Below are 16,731 nucleotides of genomic sequence, written 5' to 3'. Positions count from 1 at the left end.
TATATTATAATATAAGGTGCGTTTGGAATTCGCCCTAAATTGTATGGTACAATTTCTCAAACATAATATGTTGTAATTTAAAAATTATATTAATATAATATTTTATTTATTATATAAATAAAATAAGATATATATTACATATTCAATATTGATGTTGATATACTGATTGTATGATCGAACCTCATATATTACAGCGAAATATTGAGTTAATGTTTTTATGTTTTTTTTTTATAAATGATCTTACTTGAAAAAATAAAAAATAAAAAAAACTGCTGTTTCAATATTTGATGCACACGGCATGTGCATAAATATAAATCATAATCTCGCTTCAATGTCGTCAATTCAACATCAAACCATCAATTAAATTGAGTTAAAAATTATATAAATTTCTGAGTCTTTGGCTGAAGCATGTACAAGAAAATTCCACCCGCAACAGAAACATTAAGGGACTCAAATTCTCCTTGCATCGGAATAGTCACAAGTTCACATACCCGTTGTGATTCCTCTGAAAGGCCACGCCCTTCACTACCCATAACCAAGCACAACGGAACACCGGCGAAAGAATCCACAAGCTCTTGAGACAACTGTAACACTGGTCTCGGCTCTTCATTACCACCTGCATGTCCAGCTAGTAACTTCATCTGAAATTCATCTTTAAGCACTTCAAGATGATACCAACTGCCAGAAACTATGGGGAGCTGAAAGCAGGCCCCACGGCTAGCCCGAAGAGCTTTCTCATTGAATGGATCACAACAGCCAGGAAGCAGGAAAACACCTCCCTGTTGCATTTTGACCCTCGAATCATTATAACCATCCATAAGATATGCTGTAATGTTAGAAAATATGAATGATGGAATCATGGGGGAATTTGATGTATGCATCATTTATACTATTGTTGGGTCAAGCATGGATTGGTATTGTTTTTTTTTTTTTTTTGGATTTTGGGTTACTGAATATATTTCGGCCATGCATGACTGATTGACGAGTATCTAGAAGTGACCGTGCTTAACACATACAAATAAACACATAATCAACAAGATAAAAAGATAATTAAAAAGGAAAAACCAAAGGTAGAAAGATATTAGGTTTGCCATGTTACCCATTTAAAGGCCATAGCTGTTCTGAGTAATGTGCCGAGGTTACCGGGGTCCTGCAGGGAACAACTCTAACACATTAGTGATGCATGTGCCCTGAATGTTCCAGGTATTAAATGCCTGCAAATTTTAAATTAAAGAATGCTGTAGAACTAAATGCCATGCAAATTTTATAATTGTTAAATCAAGCATCAGATGAGAACCTTCATAAGCCTTCAAATACATTCTCATATTATGTTGCGACAAGCAGAGCCAACAAATAATCATAGAACAAACATGATGGCAATAAGTTCAAACATATTATGTTGCAACAAGCAGAGCCAACAAATAATCATGGAAAAAAAATGATGGCAACAAGTTCAGACTATTGTTGCACCACAAGGTCAAAAGAAGTAAGCTTGACCTAGTGCATATAGCTACATAAGAATATCTTCAATTTGAATTTCCATTAGGATTCTCCTCTATGTGTATGTTCAATAACTATCACAGAGTAGGTATTTGGTTAGTTCTTGTTGCCAATGATTAGACCAACATGCAAAATCATCAGTTTCCTAACATTCTTAAGGCAATGAGGCTTTATGGCGCCACCTTCATCACAATAATGCGAGATTAGAATTAAAGATCAAAATTTGACAGGAGTGCAAAATAAAAAATTTCTAGGTAAGTGAAATTTACCTGAATTCCATCAAGGACTAGAATTCGGTGTATAGATGGGAACCAACTTCGGCAATCTGCCTCTTTTTGATTGACATCTATACTAAAAACACTAGTTGGAATTTTCATTAGGGCAATTGCTTCAATGGATTCAGATGATTGTACTCCAGAAAGTTTTTTCATCACCACAGAGCTAACACGCACAGTATGAGTAGAAATATTGTCTAGTCCTTCAGGAACTTCCACCTTATCAAGTAACAGTAAACAATCCATTCTGACAGTTCTCTCTTGCAAGGACCTATTAAAGTTGTATATTTCCCTGCGAATAAAATTCATTAAGGATTTCACTCAACATATAATGGGAAGTACTATAGTCTCCTGTGGAACAATAATGCATCAAAGTTGTATATTTCCCCGGAAGATACTGTTGCTTCTGCTCAAAATCATCACTTCCTTTTAATTTCTCTCTTATAGTCCCCTTCAGTTATATTATATAAAAGCATAACCTACAATGAGAAGCACATCATTGGTCTGTCGTAATGTAGATGCCTATTTCAACTCTCTTTACTGAAGGTCCCAAAAACATACATCTCAGCAATTTTCACTCAGAACCTTAACAGAAAACCTATCAATAACTTCCAATACCAGATGTTATCCCCTTCAATAGCTAATCTGTGAAATGCTCCTAACACCCCACAGCCCCACCCGTAGATGCATTCCCCTCTTTGCCCCCATTTATAGCTGTAGTAACACAACATATTGTAAATTTGTAAATTGCTTTCTCCATTTGTTAATAAGTGTGTTGACCTCCGAATAAAAACATTTTTTGGGACAGAGGTTTGCATTATGAAATGTGGCAACACAATATAATTCACAGCACTGCAAAAAAATAAAAAATAAATACAGTATAGTTCAAGTATTCATGAATTCAATCCATCAAGAAAAGGTAGCAAGAAACAGGCTATGAGAATTGACAAATAAACATAGACAACAGAAACTACTAAAGCATGTATTTGATAAAAATGCCCGTCAATCATTTGTTGGTTCTTCCAAAAGTTGGAGAACATTGATACTAATAATAGCAAACTATAGACTACAAATCCACAACTCAGACCAAAAAGAGAAAGCATTCATTCATTTCCTGAAGTAGTTTTAGTACGAAGGACTGCAAATTATTGAGTACTAACTTTTTATTTGATCTAACATGAAAATGAACCCAACACCAATGTAAAATTTATGATAACTAAGAACAGCAGAAATATGTTTTGCAAAATTAACTAAAACAAACTCGAATGTCATCACACAAAAAAAAAAAAAGGCGGGAATAGTTCAGGTTACCTAATAGGAGTGGTACCCACAACCAAAGCAGAGCCATGAGAGTGGCGATAAGAGGAGCTCTGCCGGAGCTTGAGGCAGTGCTTCACAAATGGATTTGAAGTGCTCGTTATGTTTTTGACGTGATAAGGTAAAGCGAACTTCCTACCATCATCCTCATCATCATTTATATTTATATTATCATTATTATTACTGTATTCATGAGCACTGTATCGAATTGGAATTTGGGTTTTAGCAGATGATAGCTTCGACTTCACAGTTACGATTTTGGGCAGTGGAGGATAAGTTGCTGGTGCCCCGGCTGTGTAAGTGTACTGCATTCTTCTTCTCTTCCTCTCCCGAGAAGACCAGTTCATTGTTTTCGTAAGCAAATTGTTGGTTAAATTTTTTCATTAAGATCCTTTCATTTTTCCTTAAATGCAATCAAGTCCACAGCATTTCAAATCGTGAGAAAATTGCCCATTTGTAGCATTAACAACTGAGGAAACTGGACAGGGCCCCTGGACTTTTGGAGCCAGGGCACTATTAGGAATAGTGTGGGCAGGTGAATTATCTAAAAGCATGTTAAATTTCCTTTGCTATGTCAGCTTCCCAAATTCCATGACTCCAGATCAATTACATATCAGGCTCACTTGCTATTTTCCTGTAGGCTGCTGTAACCGTAAATTTTATAACAGACTTGCTTTGCTAGCACTGCTTAACTGCATAATACACTTCAACGGCTTTCATAACTTGCAATACCATGCCCCAGGCTCTCTTTGCTTCTCGCTCTATAGAATAAATGCAAAAATATGGGAGACGGCATTAACTCTTCAATTTTGGAAAATCAAATGGAATTATTGACACTATGAGATACCTTTGTCTACTAGGAACCTAAAAATAAAAATAAATATACAGTGGGTAGTATTCTATATTCTCTGAGATGTAGGCAAAGTAATAGATGACCCTTGGCTGGAAAAATCATCCAATTGAAGTATTGGGTTTTGGGTATATATCCTCTGAGATGATGATGTTGCAGGCATGTATAACCTCTCAGATGTTGGTGGCATTCCAGCATTTCTCTGAACAAGTGGAGACATATACATTCTCTCAGAAGTTGGAGGTAAAACATCAGCCGGTTGAGAAGCCGATGCAATATTTGAATGTAAATGAATATCAGTCCTTAGAGCTGGTGAGCCTATATGGTCCTTTCCAGGAGATGCACAAGGAATGTATATCTTCTCTGAAGTTGGAAACAATGTGGTGTTGGTTCTATGAAATGTTTGACTCACAGTGTCATTCAAGAGAGAAGTAGAAAACATGTACGTCCTGTCTGAAGTTTGATTCAAGGTTGCATCAGCCTGATGAGAAGCTTGAGCCATACCATCATTCCTGTGTGATAACTGACCAATACTATCAGTCTTACAAGACATAGGTACATATGCATTGTCACAAGGCAACGACATTGCAGTGTCGGTCCTCTGAGATGTTCGAGCTGTGTTGTCATTCCTCTGAGATGTACATGGCATATAAATCCTCTCAGAGGGTGGATGAATAGCATCCGTCCTTCGAGATGTTATGGGTGGAGATTTCCAATTAGATGTTTGGAGCATATACAACCTTTCAGATGTTTGTGGCATAGGTAGAGAGAGTACTTGGCTTGACAAATCCCCAACAGTTGCCGAAGGCATAGCTAGTGATGTCTCACGGTTAGACAAATCCATGATGATTGGAGACGTGAACAACGATACTCCCTGGACTGGTAAGTCTACATTAGCTGTAGGTGATAGGGATGATACTCCTGGATCAGACAATTCTCTCTCCGATGTGAAAGGAATGGACAGCAGTACTTCATGGCTTGGTGAATCTCTCTCTGATGCTGAGGACATGGCTGGAGACACTCTTGGGCTAGGTGACTCTCTCTCAGATGATTGAGGAAAAACTGAAGAAACTCCTTGGCTTCTCATATCTGTCTCAGATGACAGCGGCATAGTTAATGGCATCCCGAGTTTCGGTAAATCATTCCATTGTTGCGCCACAGTTTTGATCTGGGTGTAGAACTGCACACCTGATTTTCCTGCAAATAGGCAAAAGGCGAAAGTGATAAAACAATAGAAGGTCTAAAGATACCCTCCAATAAACCTTGACCAAGCCTAATGAAGTTTGTGAGCAAAAAGATAAGGAGAGAAAGAGATACATGAGATGGGGACAAGGGAACTATACCACAAAAATTGAATTCACCAGATTCATTAATTGAGGAAAAAGACGATGGAACTGGAACATTGATCCCAACCTAAATCATACAAAGTTCATGTCAGAAACCACCGTTATTCATGATTATATAGAGTTTGCTCAAACAAGAGTAAGGGTATCGCAAGTCTCTATGTTCTTGGGATGATCACCTACTCTCCTACCATTCCATCCTTCTATGACGAGCAAACTGAGGAACACCCCACAGGCAAGTATTAGTGAAACATGCAAAACTTGAGCATGCTCAATGTCAACATCTCCATTCTCCTCTATGGTCAACCCGGTACCTCTTCTTCAAATAGCACATATGAGCAATGCAGAGAGTGCTTAGGCATAAACTTTTGCAACATCTCTAGCCCACAGATTGGCACTCATATTTATAAAGGATGTCAAATAAATTTGTGCATTAATCAACTAGGAGACAAGGGAATCTAGAGGTCAACAAAAGAGATGTTTGGTAACATGCTTTTTGCAAAACTCATGACTAAGTTTCTAAATGCGGCTTACCAGTCTTGCCTCAATTTCATTCTGGAATTTCCTTGCAGCCAAGCCAGATGATGTAAAAATCGATGCCCCATTCACGAACCTGCAAAACAAGTAAATAGAATGAAAAAAGGGAAGTATAGTTATTAAGAGAACACTGAACGTGCACTTCAACTTGTTACCCAAGGAAATTCAAAAGAGTTCTAGTCTTCAAGAACTAACTTTATCATCAAAACTTACAAGGGAAAAATTAAGAAAAGTTTGCATGGTTAGGAAAAGCGACAACCAGCACTAATTATTCCCCAGAATGAATTTAAAATGCAAAAAAGATATGCATCATAAAGCCAACTTAAAATTAAAGGTGACAATTAGCGAATAAGTACCTGTTTCTGTTTACCATCTTTATGGCCTCTTCTAGACTGTCAGCCTGATCACAGTCAAAAAAGATTACAAGAGGAAGTCTGTCAATCTGTCTCCAATCAAAGCCATAAAATTTTTTATAAAGGAACAAAAAACAGTAATCAAATGTTTGTTACCTGCATATTAAGTAAAACTGGTCCAAAAATTTCTTCCTGCTCAACACAAAATAAGAGTGTGGTCAAGAATATGGGAGGGTCTTTGGTTCAACTCTTTTTCCACTGAGAATCATAATTATCCAAGTCCATTAATTCAGAAAATGCAAAAAGAAATAGTAGAACGAAAAGAAGTACCTTGTAACACTCCATGTTGGATGTAACATCACGTAAGATCGTTGGACCAACAAAATTTCCATTCTCATATCCTGGAACCTGCAAACCCAATATCACTTAGAGAAGGTTTGCTGTATATGGAAATTGAACACAAGAAATTATCAATAATTATCAACACTTCTCTGGAAAATCCTCTAAAGCCCACTTAATTCTAAAGGATGCATAGCAAGCAGAACTAAGAAAAGGAAAATAATAAGCGTCAAGCAATAGTTAAAGCAATAAAATATGATATTCTCTTCTAGTAAATTGAATAAATGAATACCACAATATTCCTCCCGTCAAGGAGAAGGCTAGCCCCATTGTCAACAGCATTCTGAATTAATCTGCTTATCTGATCCTTTACCTGTGAATTAGAAAAAACTTCAGGAAATATAATGATGGACAAAAAAAATCATCAAAAAACATCCAGAATGCACGAAATGAAAAGGCAATCTAGATGTAAAGGAATGTTTTCCACTTATAGAAAAACATATGATGCAAAAAACAGAAATCAACTGTCAACATCAGTCCTATTTTATCACTCAGATCAAAATTATTCTAAAATTTTGGAGGTATGTTTCCACCTCTACGCTAACCACTGGCCCAACATCAGCACTAGCATCTGTTCCCACGTTCACTTTAAGTGCCTTGGCAAGCTCCACAAGTTCATCTTCCCTGGAAAAAGCAGAACCCCTATGATTTGAGATATATCTTACTGACACCAATCATCTATTTTCCAAAAAGAATAACGACTTGCTCATCAGAACAAATGCACGAACTATCATATAAATACAGCATGACTCAACATTTGCCAAAATAAGATTCCAGTGTTAATTAATTAGATGAATCAAGTTAATGCAACCTAAATGATCAAAAGGTGAAAAGGACATATAAATAGCTAGTGTTGAGTCTGCACTGGAGCTCTTTTAGGTAAAATTTCTGAGTGTTAATTTCTACTTCTGAGTGTTTAATTTCTAAAGGGCTTTGACAGTCTTAAGTAGAAAAGGAAAGCAGAGAGTCTTAGAAACTCTACAAATACATAAAAGACGAAATATTTAATTACAAGATATAAAGTGGTTTGTAGAGAATATCCTTGACCTCAAAAACCGTCCAAGCTAACAATTGTTGTCTGATTTTCTTTAAAATAACTACTATTTTATCCCTTATTATTAAAGCATATTTACTCGCAGAAATTGTTTCTAAGAGAATGTGTATATCCAAGCTCATGATAAATTGATAATTCCAAGAGGCCTAAGTTGAAGCATAACAAATTTAAGCTGTTTGCAATGAAGATCTCAAGTAAATAATAAATTACATCTAAAGGAGATATGAGCCTTCGAACTTGAATCATAAGGGGCATAGTGGATTTGGTTCAAGGAAAAATGACTGTGATAGCAAATAAGTTCAAGTAAAACAATCAATATACCATTGCACTGAACTCCCAACAAAAACAGCTGTGCTGAGAGCTGTGCACCGCTCTCCTGCAGCACCAAAGCCAGCAGAGACCAGAGCATTCAAAGTGGCATCTATGCTTGCATCAGGCATGATTATTGCATAATTTTTGCCTCCTCTATTGGACTATGAAGTCAACAAAAGAATCAGATAACTAAGAAATTCGTGCTGACTTCAAAATATCAACCTAGTCGAGTAACAGAAACCCTTTTTCAGAGAAAAAGAGGAAAGGAAAAAGAGTGATAACAAAACAAATAGAGGGTATTCACCTGAACACGTTTCCCTCTAGCAGCTGCCCTAGCATACATCTGCACGCTAGCCTAAAAGTTTATGGGAAACTTTTTAAAAAGATGTGGAGGAAAATGAGAAAAAGATATAAAAAGAACAACCAAGATTGATATCAATGTCAAACACAAAGTTTAAAATCCAATATTAAACATATGAAATAATAATTTAGGACTGGATCAAGATGGAATCCATAGAGCATTGCTTCTATCATAATCTGTTAGACCTGTTTTGTCTCTTATCTTGTTTGGATTTCAAATACACTCAATTTTAGGATTTGAGCTTAGCTTTGCTGGAATTGAGCATCCTTGTACAAAACCATGACATTCCCTCGGTATAAGTATTTTGGGTTTCAAGCATACAACATATTTCAAGCTGAAAGATGATTAATAAAGTTTCTGTGCATTTCCATAAAGCAAAGGGCAATACCACAATTTATGAAATTCTTTACTTTAATGGGAAATGCATTAAGTTCGCTTCAAATATAAAAATAAACCATTATAAGAAGACATTTTCATCAAATAGCACAGTAAGATTAAATATAAACTTGGTTCTGCATGTCTCTTAATTTAAGTTGCAGCTTCATGTATTGCATATCATATCATAAGGAACCAGACAACTTACAGTGCTTGAAGCAACAAATGATATAGCTTTTATGTCCTCATCATCGCAAATATGATTTATGACATCCTGCACAAATACATGTCCAAACAAGAATTTCTCAGCAATAAATTAATGACCCCATGCTGGAAATCTTTATTTATCACATTCCAAGGTATGCATTTTTTTATGTATTAGGAAACTGCTTTCGAGCTGTGAATGATACCTAACTCCAATGAATTGGCTGTTTCAAAATCCTTAAGCTATAGTTGCATACAATAAAATCAAAGGATAAACATAACGACATCGTAAATTTCTTGACCTCAAAGGGAGGTTAATTGCAAGAAAAAATTGATTTCAACCACAAACTAAATACTTTTTTCCATTTCCAGATTAAATCAGCAGTCTTCTTAACATCAAAAATGCAAATTTCAATGATCCCACATCGTCAACTCGTGGTCCATGTAATCTTGAAGTTTTCAACATGAGGTCAAATGCAAGGAAGAAAGAGACATTTGATTCACAGATATATGCAAGAAACCCCTTGAATGTATCATATACATATGCTTGGGATTTCAGAATGTTTCAGAATGTAAATATACGAGACGCCCCAATTCTTATTTCCCATTCAAACCTAGTTAATTCTAATTCTTTCTCCCAAAAACACTAACCACATATCAAAATCAAACCTCATCACACTCCTTCCAATAAGGACAGAATGTTTATGAATTATCTAGTCAATTTTTAATCCTATAGGTGTGCACCACCATCCGGATAGCAGCTGGTCTCATTGTCACTTCACTTAGGTGCAAGGACTCTGCACTAAGAAAAGGCCACCTCTTCTCTGATAACACACCACAGATTACTGGTAAACCTTAGATTAACAAAACCATTGATCCTCAATAACATCTGTTACAATCATGTGAATGACAGAAAAGTGAAGGGTGACAAAAAAGTGAAGGGTTTTGAGAAAGTAAATTATACATTGGTGCCATGAACAATATTTAAGACACCATCGGGCAAACCAGCTTCCATTGCTAATGCTGCAAGAATCATTGAAGTTCCTGAAGAAAAAAGAAAAGGTAATAACAATATTAACCGCATCAATGTAACTCAAATGTCCCTTATGGATAACTAATTGACAAGAAAGACAACGTTAAATGCATCCGGTAACCATGCAAAATTCGCAGGTAATTATTACCAAAAGATGCAAAACGAACTAAACTAAATTTTCCGTTCTTATGTAACCTTGCAACCATTGGTCTGAATACAAAACATAACAACGAAATGAGAACAATTTTAGCACTGCCAAGTAATGCGACTTGATGAAATTCCTTTAACAATACTTCAAACGGTCATTAACTAAATATTTGATGCCCCCAAAGGCTTGGCCGAGTAGTTTTCAAGCAGTTTTATTCAGCTGACCGCCAAAGTTCAAATCCTGAGGGCGTGGGAGATAAAAATTATTTAGGTTTTGCCTACCCCTCCACCTTCTAAAAAAAATTATATGACACCTAAAATTATAACTAAAAAATGAGACTCCAATTTGCAAATTCTCCCGGACTAAGGACATCCGGAAGCTTTGAAAATTCTGGTTCAAAGAAGAGTCAAATAAGCCAAGTGGTACACTGTTGATTTAAGTCCAGTTGAATTACAACCCAAACTTTTAACAAGATAAAACATCCTCAACAAAGCACTAATTTTGTATAAACTTCAGTCTGCAATTATTGCTTGCACTAGAATCATACTGGCAATTTCACATCATACAACAGAAGTTCCAGTTATAGGGTTCAACGTCAATATCTCCCAACGGTTTCATTTGGTTTACAAAGGCATCAAACCAAATTTATTACCACAAAGCTAAAGGAAGTACCTGGATTTTTTTCAGATGGCTTAAGAATAAATGTATTGCCACATGTAACTGCAATTGAGAACATCTGTAGAAACAATAGAAGCATTATTACATCAAGAGTCTTGTCTTCCATTTTTTAAGTACCATGAAAAGAAAATTAACACCTTCTCAACCATACAACAGAACATAGCAAGACATGGCTCAAATTTCATTTCAAAGAGAAACAATAACAGGTTCAGGACTTGAAACAAAACAGAAACTTGATTTAAACATCTAGATTAAAAAAGAACTTAAAACCAAAGAAAAGAATCGAGGAATCAACAGACATACCCACAAGGGAGTCATGTCTGGGAAGTTGAAGGGGCATATTCCGGCACAAACACCAAGCGGTTCTCTAAAACAGTAAGTATCAAGGCCACACAAAGCATTAGGAACAAACTCCCCAATTTGGAGAGTTGCCACTGCACAAGCCTGTTCAACTACCTCTGAAAGCACAATGAGGAAGCGAGGAAATCACTCTAGATAACGCGGACAATCAGACAAAAACTATCCTCTAAAATATAATAAGAGCTGTATGCAGAATACCTAAACCAAATAACACATCTCTCTGAGCAGCCTTCAATGTTGTGCCCTGCTCTACAGTTATATTCATGGCAAGCTTGTCCTGAAATAATTATTTCTTTCTGCAAATCAAAATTAGAAGTTCAAAATAAAAAGGCAAAGTAAAAGAGATAATACTGCACTTACAATGTCCCTTCGGATCAGCTCCTGGAGCTTGAACATGATGCGTTGACGAGTAGCGACAGGAGTGTTTTTCCAGGCAGGAAAAGCTCGTTTGGCTGCATCAACTGCATCTTTAAATTCCTCATATGTCGTTAAAGGAACTTGAGAACCAACTTCTTGTGTTGCCTGATCAAAAAATTAAGTCTCGTTTATGTAGTGAATAAATACTGTATGAACAACTCCTTCAAGAATTAAGGGAAAATGTAAAATTCATTATTTAAATTTTTACACTTACAGGATTTATTACATCAATGGTTGCAGATCCTCGCAAATCCACAAATTTTCCCCCGATAAAATTTGAAACCTTCACCCATATTTAAATTTAAGATGAGGTATGAATCTCAAACTCTTAAACAGAGAATACAAATACACATACATATACATTTACACGGAAAGAAATTGAGGGATAAAAAGAGAAGTAAAAACTAAATTCAAAACAGAAAAAACCCATTTTCCTAGGCAAAGTAATTTCAAGAAAGAATACAATTTATATACCAACTTTTCTTCTTCACATAATCACTTACTCGATTGTTGTCTATATTTGGTGACACTCCAGAGGGAGAAGCGCTTGTGTTTACAGGAGTGGATCTATTTGGTCTCCAGGACTTGAAACTTTTCTCTGCAAGACAACGTCATTTGATAATGAAAAACTTTGTAGGCACTGAAGCTGACACTCTTGATTTCAAGAAAAAAACGCTTCTACCACTGAACATTTTAACTGTTCCGTACTAATTTACTGAAATCCAACCCTTATGCTAGTCGATTATTCAAAGACCAAAGTACTGCTTGATAACTGTTAATAAGTTAAAACTCTTTTCAAGCAGAGATTAGTATAAATCCACATCAATCCTGTAGTTACTCACAATATCTTTGGAGCATTTTTTAGTATTGAAAGATAATGAAGAGACCCAGAAGAATATTAATCTGACACCAAGCACAAAGAAGTCCAACTAGGTTGGTCAATGTGCGCATTCAAACTCTGCAATAGCTCTTACTAAGAAATGACTTATCTCCCACTTACTGTAATATCAAGAAAATGATCTCGGTAATATATATCTCATTTACCTTGTTAATTATCAAGCAATCCTAGAGCCCTATGTTAACCTTCCACCCACCAATCTTAGCCGCTGCATGATTTGTTTCATTTCAAAAGCATTGGTAGGGATCTAACCTGATAAATTTCCCTGACGAATTTTAGCTTTGAGGTTGTACAAATGCCTTGGTGTTGACTGCAGCTCAGGATTGCTTTGCTTAAGAGCCTTCAACACTTGACGTGGCTTTATACCAGCTTCAGTCATTAATTTGATTTGCTTTACCTCTTCCTCAGAGAAACGACGACTATAAGGATGTTCTGACATGTCTTTGAAAGGTTCATGGTTGTGTTCCCCATTTTTTATTGTCAGCACCCATACATCATCTTCCTTTTTACCTATGGCTTCAAAAGGGCAATTTATAAGCCGGGAGCATGCTTTCCTTTTGCGTTTATTTTCATCAATCTTACGCCTATTACGGTAGACACCTCCTCTGTCACAGCCAAGAATGACTCTTCTATCTTTTCTGGACTTTTTAATGGTTACGACATATCCTTGATTAGTGCCAAAGTCTCTAACATGTTTAATAAGATCTTCACGATCTTGAAAAGTCCCAGGGGGTGGAGGAATCATCTTTTTCTGCTCCATAAGGTCTATCTGAATTTGTGTTCCTGTACCAGAAGAACAAAAAATCACCTAAATGAAAACACATATGATATCATTCAAGTAATGTATAGAGACAAAAACATAAAAGCTTAAAGGAATAAAATTAAGGTATAATGTACCTTTGAAAATTTCATAGAGAATAAAAGAGTAAGAGCCAATTCCAAAAAAAAGGGGGAAGAGAGTGAGAGCCCTATCTTCTAATTCATAATACCTACCACTAGTTAGCTCTTGTTTTCAGATTCCAAGGGATCACTTTCTTACTATAAGCTTAACTTTGAAGGCCTCTTCTCACCTGAAAAGATTCTCCCACCCCACTAGTCCACTACCATAACAACTGAAAGGTGAGTGTAAACTCCCTTTTTTTTTGGATGGTGTCCTTTCTGAATTCTTATATGATGGCAATTTTTTCTTCTTCTGTAGAATACCAAAGTCGCCTTTAAACTAGGAACCACGTATATCGCACTCACAGGCCCCAATCCATCAGAAGAATTAGCCTTTCGAGGTGGCACAACAGCAGGGTCACTTAGAATTACTATTATCCCACACAATAATTAAAAATAACCTCAAAATAAGGGGAGAAGTATCTCAAATAGACTCAGAACCTCTCAATTCTCACAAAAACTAAGACTTTCTTCTGAATGACATAAACAGTTGACGGTCCTCTGAAAGTCATAATTGGTGGACTGAGATTAGACCATGGTTGCCGTTCCAGCAAAAACCACTTATAGAACCCATATTGATTGGTACAAAAGTTACATCTTGTTGGTCCATTTCTCTCCAGGATACCATATACATAGACCAAATTAACCGACGACCCTTAATGAAACAAAGGTCAAATTGTCCTGATACATCAGACTTGTCCCCCGGTGTGTTTGTGTGTGCATGCACGCGTGTATAAAACAAAGTTTCTTTAAAAGCTACTTCATAGATCTATATCCATTCCACGATCATGGCTTTCAAAAACGGTCAATGGTTCCAAATAATCCATCGATTTTTCATGTTACTTTTTCAAGCATGTTCCCCTTTTTAGGATCAAACATCAGGAAAACTTTCCCTTTGTATGTGAAACTTTGGGAGCAGCAGAATATGTGAAAATATGTTTTCATAAAGAATGCAAATGCAAAAGAACATTTCACAATCCATTCAACAAGCATCGCATAGAAACGAAAGAATAATACAACTAAATAAACCTTTCATCAACTTAAAACCAAAATAGAACTTGCAAGTAAAATGCAGAAGCCTCTAAGCTTGATTATAAGACAATCAAATGGACAAAGAAAGAAACTATTACAACGCTTACGTGTTTTAGTGCTTATGTGAACGAAGAAGAACAAAATCTAGCAACTCGAAAAATACAGAAATGATATTGAAACCAAAAGGTAAAGCAATAGGATTGAAAACAGGCAAAGGCACTTGCACGCCCTAATTTTAAGTCTGGATATCTATATACGACCATGAAACAAGCAAATTAAGTAAAAAGAGGACAGCAGAATTGGACAGAATCAAATTACAAACAACAACGATTTGAAGGAAAAACAAAAAACAAAATCATGAAATACAGAAATGATATTCCAAAAATAACAACCAGGATAAACAAAAATATTGCATTGTAGAGATGAGTGGTGCGTTTACTATCACAAAACAAGGGAAGGGATAAATAGAGTTTTAGGAGAATTAATACGTTACCTTATTTAAAAGATGAAAAAAAAAAAAACAGTAGTGAGAGAAACAGACGAAGAATGGAAGAAAGTGGGAGGGAAATTTGAAGGCTTTGCTGATCAAATTCAAAGGAAAACGATCTGGCCGCCCCCTAGTTTTTTTATTCACGGGGACAACCTCCTCAACCTGTCTCGACACTCTCTTCGGCCACTTTCTTTTCTGATATGACCACGTGCTCCAACTCTGTTTTCCGATTTTCCTTCCTTTTTTCTTTTTTTTTTTTTACTTTTTTTGTCTCTTCTTGTCTTTTTTGGCCTTTTTCCCCCCCAAATACATCATTTTATGGGTCACTAATACATTAATTCAAATTCCTCCTATCCTATTATTATAAAAATTATAGCATCATTATAAGTATGTATTATTAGACTTAATTAACAGTCCATTAAATTAAAAATTAGTTAGGACAATATTCTAATTTCAATCATTTGAAATTTAAACTTACTAGATATCAAATATATTAAACGTGTATTTTAATGATTAAACAATAAAAAAGAAACAAGTATAATATATTGAAACTTTTATATGTTCTTTAAAAACATATATATTTTAACATTAACAGAACCCAATCTTAGTTTATCCTCTTGTTATTATCTCTTCTTCAACCGAAAAAAAAATACAAATTAATAAATATTGTAACAATCTTAGCCAATGAGTAATTTCAAAAGAAAAAAGACAACGAATAAAACTAAGAATTATGTTGTTCCAATTATAAACATAAAAAAGATCTGAATTAATATGTGATGTTGAAGATTAAATAATTGATATTTGTTATTTACACATATAAATTAATTTGTATATTTACATATTTAGTTTTTACTTTTGTTAGTGATTTATAAAAAAATTATCAAATAACAAAGAATAAAATTATATCCATTAACTTAAATATATTATCTATCAATTAACAAGTAATCTTCATTTTACAGGTTCATTTTATTTATTAAAATGCTTTATAAAATGAAATACGTATAGATAGATTTTTGTATTTTAAAATAGAAAGGAAAGAAATTGTGAAGACGAGACGAGTGTGTGTATGAGATATGCGTGGCATTCGAAGTTTTACCATCTTTTGGCAGGGCATTGTGGCTTTTCGTTGTTGTTAGCCTGCTTGCAAGTAGTGTTACTAAGAGGCCATCTGGGCGCGTACCCTGATGGGCGATAGCAATCATGTCTTTAAATTTATGCTAAGAGTAATGAGTTCACAATGATGGCATTCGTGTCTTTCAAGTAAAGGGTAGACTTTTATCTTATATTAATGGGAAGAACCGAGTAAACTTTTAAGTGTAATGCTTAGTAGATAGATCTTTAGGATATATTACAAGTGTTATTATTTAGATTGCTATTAGATTTCATATTGAATATATCTCTTACAATTTAGGGGTTAAAAGGTGCTATTAAAAAAGATATTTATGTTAAAAAAATTCTTTAAACACTTATTATTTTTTTCGTTAAATATAATAAAATAAACTGCATTTATTGCTTCACTTGCAATCGCATAAGTACAAAGTTTTTTTTATTTTTATAAAATCAACACATACAATCCATTCCATCCCATCCCATTAATTTTGTTTAGATACAGTTGGTTAATTTTAAACGTTGTAACGGCAAGTTACAAGTTTGCTCCTATAAGTTAAAATGAATTTGATTTAATGAATTTATCCATCTAAATTCGATGCTTGGAGATGAATATACCTTATGGAGATGGAGGAATTTTAAATTCGAGATTTGAAGAATAAGCTTGAAAGTTGATTTTGTTTATATTAAATTGATTCTAAATCCATCAAATATCAATGGGATCAAGTGGGAACACCATATGGATATCA

At 35.1% G+C, this 16,731-nt stretch overlaps 2 protein-coding genes across 7 annotated transcripts; both read right to left on the bottom strand.

Moving 5' to 3' along the window:
• Positions 1-332: 332 nt before the first annotated feature.
• On the bottom strand, positions 333-3,722 carry LOC102619635 (uncharacterized). Of its 2 annotated transcripts, none has more exons than XM_006466278.4 (4): positions 3,087-3,722; positions 1,770-2,067; positions 1,100-1,165; positions 333-779 (listed from the first exon to the last, which is right to left on the bottom strand). In XM_006466278.4, the coding sequence occupies exons 1-4, from the start codon at positions 3,437-3,439 to the stop codon at positions 378-380; spliced, it is 1,119 nt and encodes a 372-aa protein (XP_006466341.2). In that variant the 5' UTR covers positions 3,440-3,722; the 3' UTR covers positions 333-377. The 2 variants fall into 2 exon arrangements, with proteins under 2 accessions (XP_006466341.2, XP_006466342.2); XM_006466279.4 differs by having other exon boundaries at positions 1,100-1,150.
• Positions 3,723-3,877: 155 nt separating this feature from the next.
• LOC102618946 (methylmalonate-semialdehyde dehydrogenase [acylating], mitochondrial-like) lies at positions 3,878-15,097 on the bottom strand. Of its 5 annotated transcripts, none has more exons than XM_052444011.1 (20): positions 13,312-15,097; positions 12,667-13,197; positions 12,020-12,114; positions 11,731-11,799; positions 11,460-11,621; positions 11,298-11,395; positions 11,043-11,106; positions 10,734-10,797; positions 9,845-9,924; positions 8,885-8,950; positions 8,245-8,295; positions 7,950-8,101; positions 7,108-7,216; positions 6,807-6,887; positions 6,506-6,583; positions 6,332-6,367; positions 6,179-6,222; positions 5,820-5,898; positions 5,286-5,355; positions 3,878-5,139 (listed from the first exon to the last, which is right to left on the bottom strand). In XM_052444011.1, the coding sequence occupies exons 2-20, from the start codon at positions 13,172-13,174 to the stop codon at positions 3,992-3,994; spliced, it is 3,054 nt and encodes a 1,017-aa protein (XP_052299971.1). In that variant the 5' UTR covers positions 13,175-13,197; positions 13,312-15,097; the 3' UTR covers positions 3,878-3,991. The 5 variants fall into 5 exon arrangements, with proteins under 5 accessions (XP_052299971.1, XP_052299968.1, XP_052299970.1 ...); XM_052444008.1 differs by having other exon boundaries at positions 11,043-11,197; positions 11,298-11,376; positions 13,312-15,095; XM_052444010.1 differs by having other exon boundaries at positions 11,043-11,197; positions 11,298-11,376; positions 13,408-15,095.
• Positions 15,098-16,731: the final 1,634 nt, after the last annotated feature.

This window comes from Citrus sinensis, chromosome 7, assembly GCF_022201045.2.
Source record: "Citrus sinensis cultivar Valencia sweet orange chromosome 7, DVS_A1.0, whole genome shotgun sequence".
NCBI lineage: Eukaryota > Viridiplantae > Streptophyta > Magnoliopsida > Sapindales > Rutaceae > Citrus > Citrus sinensis.
Note: the sequence above shows the minus strand (reverse complement) of the source record. Positions and strands in the feature narration are given on the sequence as shown.